At 33.1% G+C, this 9,055-nt stretch overlaps 1 protein-coding gene across 4 annotated transcripts in view; it reads left to right on the forward strand.

Moving 5' to 3' along the window:
* The window catches only part of LOC117105769 (leucine-rich repeat-containing protein 27-like), a 14,071-nt gene extending 10,613 nt beyond the window's left edge, over positions 1-3,458 (forward strand). For 3 of the 4 annotated variants that reach the window (XM_033247047.1, XM_033247049.1, XM_033247048.1), the window contains one exon: positions 2,743-3,458. In XM_033247047.1, coding sequence (XP_033102938.1) covers positions 2,743-2,853 — 111 coding nt within the window. In that variant the 3' untranslated portion in view covers positions 2,854-3,458. Of the gene's footprint in view, positions 1-451; positions 502-2,742 lie in introns of all 4 variants that reach the window. The other variant, XM_033247050.1, reaches the window with a different exon arrangement.
* The last annotated feature ends 5,597 nt before the right edge of the window (positions 3,459-9,055 follow it).

Genomic DNA, 9,055 nt, shown 5'->3' on the forward strand with positions numbered 1-9,055 from the left:
TATACCATTCCAAAGATATGCATTGCAGGTGTATACATTCCAGGTGTATACCATTCCAAATAAATGCATTTCAGGTGTATACAGTTCCAGTTGTATAGCATTCCAATGTATGCATTCCAGGTGTAAACAGTTCCAGGTGATACCTCCAAATGTATGCATTCCAGGTGTATACAGTTCCAGGTGATATCCATTCAAATGTATGCATTCCAGGTGTATACCATTTCACATATACATTCCTGGTGTATACCATTCTATATGTATGCATTTCCAGGTGGATATTATTTTAAGGTACCGGCATTATTTCTATACAAAGTGTTTTTATTCAAGTACAGTATATTCTATATGAAATTCCACGTGCATACAAATTCAGTTGTATGGAATCCCAGGTGCACATCATGTAATAGACGTTATTTGGCATAACTTATCATAGAATTCATACCTTTTCTTGAAGCTGCCTAAACCATCAATGTTCCGTCGAACAACCATATTTTGAATAGTACAGTAAGTTGCATGGAGTTCGTCTAGTAAAACCATCATCCAAATTGATTATTTTCATTTAACAGTGTATGCAAAACCTAAATAACTTTATTTACAATGTTTACTTTCATTTTTGCACTATTATTAGACATATAATTTAACATTGACTGCTGTGAATCTAAGACAGGATTGAAGTGATTGAGTGAACAAAAGAGGGCGACAATCAGTGTGTTACATAATGTGTTAACAGTACACCACACTGTATCGTGAATCGGTAATCATATTATAATAATTAAAAATCAATATTGAATTTTGTTCACATTTTATCACACATAAAATTATTTGACATAATTCTAACTTAAAAGTAGAGAAATTTTAATAGAATATGGGCTACATAAAGTTGGGTGATTGGAGAATATTTTAATACTGCTATGGTTGCTATGGTTGCTGTAAACCATTTACCGTAAATTTACAAAGGAGGATAATTTTTTATTATTTTGTTATTCCTCATTATAAAATGATTATTATTATTAATGTTGCTATTGTCATTATTATATTTTACTTTATATTATACTTTATTATTATTATTATTGTTATTATTATTATTATTATTATTATTATTAATATTATATTGTTATTACATGAACATCATCATCACAGGTGTACCAAGTTCGAAAAATCTCTTCTGTGAGATTTGGTTAAATGAGCTTCCATAACAAAATTAATTTTATTTTGCTACACATCGTGATAACCATTGGTGATGACTTCCGTGAGAAAATTTATAACAAAGAAGTAAGAATGCAAATATTATAAGTTTGCGGGAGATGGATTATTTTCTGGGAGATTTTTGCTTGCGGGAGTGCGGAAGACCGTCCCGATTTCTGGGAGACTCCAACGACTTCTGGGAGAATGGTGACTCCTGTCATCATTTCACATATTGTTATTTCTGCACTTAATTCATAATCTAGTTTTATCAACACTGCTATAACAATAGGCCTCATTAGAGTTGGTGGTGGGAATATTGGTTGCTTGTGGGTGGTTGTATCATCATAATAATTATCATTATCATCATCCACCTCACCACACCTGTTTTCATCATAATCAATATTAATATTAAAACAAACATCATCATTAAATCATCTTCATTAATCATCATCATAAACATAAACATTATCATTATTTTCATCATCATCATCCACCTCACTACTTTTTTTTTTTATCATCATTATAAATATTAATCAAAAACAAACATAATATACATATGTTAAATATGTATATTGTTTTGTATTTGATTGCTTACTAAACCACTAATTTTAATTAATTAATTACACTAATCATCATCCTACTCATATCATATGCAAATATACTGCATTGATTTGTTGTATTTATAAATATTGTCATATTTGAGGCTTGCCATCCGAAAATCTGCTTACTGCTGCTAATTGTTAAACTGAGTAAATAACATAAGAATGTAGCAATACAGTATTGTATTTTAGTACAGAGAAGCTGTAATATTTTACTCCTAACTTTGGAAATAGGTCGATTCCAGCAAATGATGCATCATTTTAAAGCTTATAAAGACATGCAGAATAAGAATATTATTAAAAAGTTATTTTTCATTTTTTGGTCATTGATACTGTTTTTAAAATGGCAAGCCTCATTTACCATCATGTAACTATTGCTATTATAGTTGATAATGTTGATATCTTCCAGTTCCATGGTGGCAAGGTCAATCCTAGGATTTATGGTCAAAAACTCTGCACCCACTGATTAATATATTAATTAACTAATTTGTATTTCCTTCAAATTTATTTTACTTCAATGCAATGTAGTCATGAAAACGTGTAATAATGTAGCCCTGCAGTATAAGTGCATAAATCCCTGGCATATCTAAGAGTTTTAAAATGTTGAGGGGGGTGGGGTGGCGCTGATGAAGGTGGAGTGGGAGGCGCTGATGGGGTGCGAAAGTTGAGTGGGTGGGCTCGATGAGTAATTTGCACTGGGTCGCAAAATATATGAGGTGATCATTAACTACTTCAGCCTAATTTTTTTGTCTTCGGACACCTTCAATGTTGGGGAAAAACTAAGGGGCACAAGCTTTTTTTGGGGGTGTGTGCCTGTACCCCCACCCCTGCGCACCTCATAGATATGACATTGCCTAAATCCAATGTTAAAGATATTACATTATTTATTATGGTGTTATGTTAACTAATTTTTCATAATTTTTAATGTATTTTGTTAAACCATGCTTCCTTTTGAATTTAGGCTAAGACGTTACACCTTGAGATCAACAGTAGGCAGAAGGAGCTAGAGTACCGGTTCAAGGCGTTTACAGGTGATGTCTCCCCAGCTCCAGCATATTCAAAGCGCTATTAGCATGTTAGGTGTCCTAACAACCACATCAACTGAAAATTCTCTTTGGTAGTGATCAGTTGCCGACTGACTTGGCGATTGTTATTGTATTCAGAAATATCTGATAAGTAAGAACAGTATGCTGAAAAAAACTATATCCACCTGGATTGTATAGTCAGGCATGTAACCAGGAGGTGTGACCGAACCCCCTCTTTGTGAGTGAGCCCTCTCGTAAACCAAACAAACGCTTTTAACAAAATGATAAAATTTCATTAACAAAAAGATAATGATATAATTCTGTAGATCCAGGGCCTCACTTTTAACCTTTACCCCCACAAGAGCTTTTCCCTTTAACCCCTCCATGACACTGTAATACCCTCTGAACCTCTAGCTCTCATAGGTAACCCCGGGCCCACCCCACCCTTTAATAATAATAATAATAATGTGATATTTATATAGCGCATATTGCAATAAACTGTCTATTCATTTTACATTATTAACCCTGGCAGCCACTGTTCCAGTATTTTTCAAACAGGGGGCTTATTTAAATACATTTTGTTCATGTTTGTACATATTGAAATCAGAAAATGAAGTGGCAAATATTAGGGGCACTACCCCTGTTCCCACATCTAGATGTGTATAAGAGACAGCCCCCTGCCTGGTCACTGGATCAAACTTTACACTTAAGGAAGAAATCCTCAGCTCCTTAGGGAGAACAATGCCATAAGAGGCTAGGATCAGATATTAGATCCTACCATGTACCTACTTATACTCCTTGGTGGAAAGAGACCAACATAGATAAAGTGCCTTGCCAAGCTCAAAAGCCACTTCCACAAAGAGGGTCTTGAACCCCGACCTCAAGATTAAGATTGTCAAGCACCACATTGTTTAAGGTCCTCCAGATTAGGGACCTGCTAATAATAGTAGATTGAACTTCTTACAATTCCTTATCTAAGTACTATATAAAGATTAACCATTCCAAAAATGTATATATTATACTTTATTGTTTAAAGAAATGAGTGATATGTATTAGATTAATTATGTGTGGTTTTAAATTTGAAATGTATTTAAATATATGTATTAAATATATATATATGATATATTGTTTGTTGTTATTCATACCATGGTCACTGTAATTTTTATTAGTTGACTGTAGTAATACATTTCATGATGGATCCAGTTCATGTCACCAGTGGCATAAAAATGAATTGTGGGACCAGGGGGATAAACATTTTGGGGCCCATGAAAGTTCAGTAAAGTGTTTACTTCTTTAGAGCATTATGAATATTAGGCTGAAAATACTGCATTAGAGGCAATTTCAGTTGGTAATGTTAAAGAATATAATTCAAGTGTGTGAATATACATCATAGAATCAACTTTTATTTTTACACACACCCTGTCCCCTTTGGAATCTCCCCCCTCCCCCCACATTGATATTATACCACTGAGTGTCACACATTCCATTAATTCCATTCAACAAACTCTGCAACTGTAAACGTGGCCTATGTGACCACACCCATGTGACCACACCCACATGGCCTTGCTTCTGTGTCCCCTCACCTGTGTTTAAAATCCTGGGCCCACCACAAGCCATTACCAAAAGTTAATTGGCATCTTATATTATTATCATTTTCATTGTCCTCATCTTCATTATTATAATTATTGTAATTTTCATTTGCATTCATGTTTTTGACTGTAATTCTGTCCATGTCAACTGTATATAAATATATTCCTGGGGCCAAATTTATCAAACTAGAAATCAGCTTAAATTTGTCTTAAGTCCATTTTTTTGCTTAAGTCAAATTTATCAATATTGCTTAGCTTAAAAAATGCTTAAAATTAAAGTCGATTGCACGCATGCGCCATCTTAGACAGTTTTTAAGCCAAAATTTTGCTAAGATGGTTTGACAAATCAGCTTAAAATATTTGCTTAGGAACAACTTAACTTTTTTTACTTAAGACATTTGCTAAGCTGAGATTGATAAATCCCGGGCCTGGTTTTTAATAAGCGGCGTGCAGGCCAAGTTTGGCCGCAAGGCAATTTAATTTGGTCCAAGAGGAAAAACAAAATAATGAAAAAAAAAATATTTATAACATAATAAAAGTTTGATGAATGCATTTTTAATTTAAAGTAAAGACAGAAATGCAACCCCTGGGTAATGTGCAAGGGGGTGGTTTGAAAATGAGCAAGATGATATACTGTAGGCCATAAATAGAAAAAATACCGGTGGGGCCAACAATCGATCACTCGGTACTTTCCGTGGACCTATTCTTCACTGTGTGCTTCAAAAAGCAAACAACGCGTCATGATTTAGTGGTTAAAATTAATTAACCTCAGAAACTAAAATTAACCCCAGTAAACAGAACTATAAAAACTCCCAATATTGGCATTCTTTTTAGCTCTGCTAAATTTAACATAGTAGCCCAGAGGAAGTAAAAAATTTATCATAGGTATGTTAAAATTTTAAGGATTGCAGAGTCCTCATGCCTGATTTATGACTATGGTAGAAGAAGCCCATTGTTAAATCATAGAGGTAAACGTAACTAAATTTAGGTTATTTTGCAATTGGGTTCTATCGTCAATACCATTTGTAACCCTTTTTACATAATAAACAGCTAGTGAACCAAAGAACAGTGCTTATAAAAAATACATTTCGATTGTCCTGAAAATAATTCAAGTCATACATGCCTCCAAGTTTAATCTCCGTGTTTTGTTCTGATCATTGTGTTTCGTCAATAGTCTTCTTTTCAATTCATACAATGTTTGCATCACTCCGACTTTTGTGCTGCCAAGCTCCATCTCTACTGTTCACTGTGATTCGTTAATAGCATTCTTTACTTTAACAGGGGTAATAACAAGTTGTGTATCAACAGACAGTGCTCATAAAAATACATTTCGTTAGTTGTACATGCATGCTATGTACATGCCATGGCCGCTGGTGTAGGCCTAGTGCAATTTAAAAGTAAGCCCATGTAATTAAGATTCAGATTAAGATTCAAATTTATTGATCAATCATATAAAATACATGTTTGTTTTCCTGAGTTGTAATACACATAAAGTTCATTAAAATATAAGTACACAAAAACATTCAGCTGCATAAAAAGGTAAAGGTATTACATACATCATAACATCATAGTATAAATATTAGAAGTTGTATAAAAAGACATGACAGTGTTAAAAACCAATAAAAACCATAAAAACAAACAGTAAGTAAAATTGCAACTAAAAGGACTGCCTTGCATTTGTGTATTAAAACTTACCTACTGAATTTACTAATGTAGAGACAAATTTCAAATACAGTACCGGTACCAAGAAAAAGAAACTTTCAAATAGACCTTTTTTTTTTTTGCTTAGCGTTAAACTCGGCTGAGATTATCTTTGGCCCATCAGATCTAATTAATTAAGAACCAGGGATATATATTATATAATATAATTCTAATATTGTCATCCAAATAGTGTACACTTTTTTTTTTTTTTTTTATAACAACACATTTTATAAGAACACTGAGGCTGAAATTGCTTAAAAATTAAGAACAAAATAAGAACAAATTGAGGCTGAGGTAAAATGTCAAATGAGATTTTTATTCAAGAAAACTAGAAAATACTAATATTTTTTGTTTGAAAAGTGTGTAACATAAGAACAGAATAAGAACATTTTGAGCCTGAAATCAGCCAAAAATTAAGAACACTGAGCCTGGGTAAAATTTTACTGGTTCTTATAAAAAAAGAAGTGTACTGTGTTGCTACCAATAAATGGTTCATTCATTTCATCACTAATCATTGGCAATGGATATTGTTTTGACAACTTTACGTAAGTCCGAGGTGTCGATTGGTGGATTTCAGTCTTGCTATCTTAATACACTACGGCATGTCAGAAGAATATCCATTTTAATAATTTAATGGCGGCATTACATTTCTTTAAACAGTTACTCGTCTAAATACATCAAATTTGCATTATCCATGCATTCATCTAACATATCGTACATCCATCTTGAACCACCCATGCATTCCTGATATCGTCTTTCCATCAGATCTTTGTTTTTAAGCTTCCAAAATAAAACTAAAGTATTAAATACTCTTTATTAGATTTAAATCGTCGTTGTAATGTGTATTTTAATGACCTTTTGATGATGTTATTAAATCTGTTCGTTCTCATAAAAGATTGTCCCTCGATTCGGTAAAGTATAAATTAACTGCCAATAAGCCATTCGTAGCATAAACTGTCCATATCCAATGTCAATCAACATACAGTATTTGTTTATTTCGATTGACCTTAATTTGGTCATGCGCAGTTTAAACTACGAATTGGCTTATTTGAAAACGAGTTTATTGATGAACTAAGGTACTTTCTCCGCCACAATTGACTAATTATTGTGTATGTTTTTCTAATACCTAAATATATTTTTTTTAAATTTATTCTTGATCCTTTTTTTTAAAATACTTTTTATCTACTATTTTTATATTTGTCATTGTATTTTGATGTTCTTACTTTGTTTTTACTTATGTTCACCTTGGAGATTTCTCGATAGTGTTGTACTCCTTGGATTGTTTTTTGTTGTATTTTTCTATCCTCAAATGTTTTAATAATTAAACAACCAATCACAAAAAGCATAAATTCACATGCGACGGCAACCCAGAAAGTGTTTGCATGAGACCGTACAGATACATAATTTCATCTAAATGAATGTGGACTCATTGTAAAGTACACTATCATTTAAACATCAAATGTAGTCATGTTTACCATCCAAGGTTTACGATTACTAGTGAAATAATCATAAATATAATTGAGAGGCTTGGATGTTAAAACAGGTGACAAACTTTATCACGATGTCACTTAATAATTTGCAAAAATATTAGTAGGCCTATCTCTCCGTTCCATTACATTTTTTCTCCTTAACATCTGTGCTTTTATTGGTTAACAACATTGGTATTTAGTCCGTCACTGTAAAACGCCAGGACTAGAAGTAGGCTATTGGGTTTCGTTTTTGAATGTTCACGTACAAGGGCCGCTAGAAAACATGTTAAATCAAACTAATCCATATTATGTCAAATCGATTAAAATTTCTGAGCATGCACAGAGAGCATCAATATAACATTTCGGTAAACTTGCAAACCTCGCTGAGGTCTGTTAAGATTAATACCGAGCTATAAACAAGGATGTTACGTTTGTTTTACATGGATGTGCATTCACACGCTCGTGTAAAGTAACAATTTGTTACATTTTGTTGCATTTTGCTTTGTACGTGTGAACCGGATGTTGTGAGTATGTTACGTTTGATTATGTCGATTGACTTTAATTTGGAAATGCTGCCCTGTTTGAACTACGAATTGGCTTATTTGTAAGGCACGCTCTCTGCCACAACCAATCACAAAAAGGATAAATTCAGCATGTTTACATTATTACATATAGATGATACAATTGTTTTACGTGGATGTGAATTCACACGCTTGTGTAAATATAACAATTTGTTACATTTTGTTTCATTTTACTTTGTTCGTGTGAATCGGGTATTATAGGGGGGTTTTTTTTATGTTAAAACGTGACAGTGCTGAGATAATGTATTTCCAAGGTGATGAAAATTTGGGCGTAACAATGTGGATTGATCAGTCAGAGCAAAGTACTACTGTATTCACTTTCACAAGGACATAAATGCAGACGATCAAGTATGGCACAAATATTAATTATAACTTTATTCATATTATTGGTAATTATATAGAACCTTGTGCACACGACGATTGTGTTTGTGTGGATGACTGTCATATTTAAATTCCCACTTGGTTTTAAGCAGTTGGCTTTTCTCCAAACGATGTAGGTTGAATCTGTTGTATTCGACAAACTTAACATTTCAGTCAGGTTGGCGGTCCCTGTTGTTGATATGTAGTGCAATGCAACTGATTATTGTGCTATAGGACTATTTAAAAATATTCTAGTTTTTGTGTAACAGAAAGTAGCAAGAGGACGCAGTAGTGACAGGACAGGGAGAGAAATCAGTTAACGTGTCGTCTAATTAATACGGTATATACTTTGTATTACATTGTAAAATACACTACATGGCCAAAATCATTTGGTAAAAGTCAATCACGTGTATGAAACAGTAAATGCTGAGAAAGTTAAATAATTTTTTTTTACTTAAAAAAAACTTTTATTACAAATCAGTCAAAAGTTTATAACAATTTTATAAAGCTCTGGGCACTCACTGCGCCCGACGGTCGTCGGCCGACGCA

Source organism: Anneissia japonica, unplaced genomic scaffold (assembly GCF_011630105.1).
Source record: "Anneissia japonica isolate Jap-2015-1 unplaced genomic scaffold, ASM1163010v1 scaffold287754_len4335492_cov202, whole genome shotgun sequence".
Classification (NCBI taxonomy): domain Eukaryota; kingdom Metazoa; phylum Echinodermata; class Crinoidea; order Comatulida; family Comatulidae; genus Anneissia; species Anneissia japonica.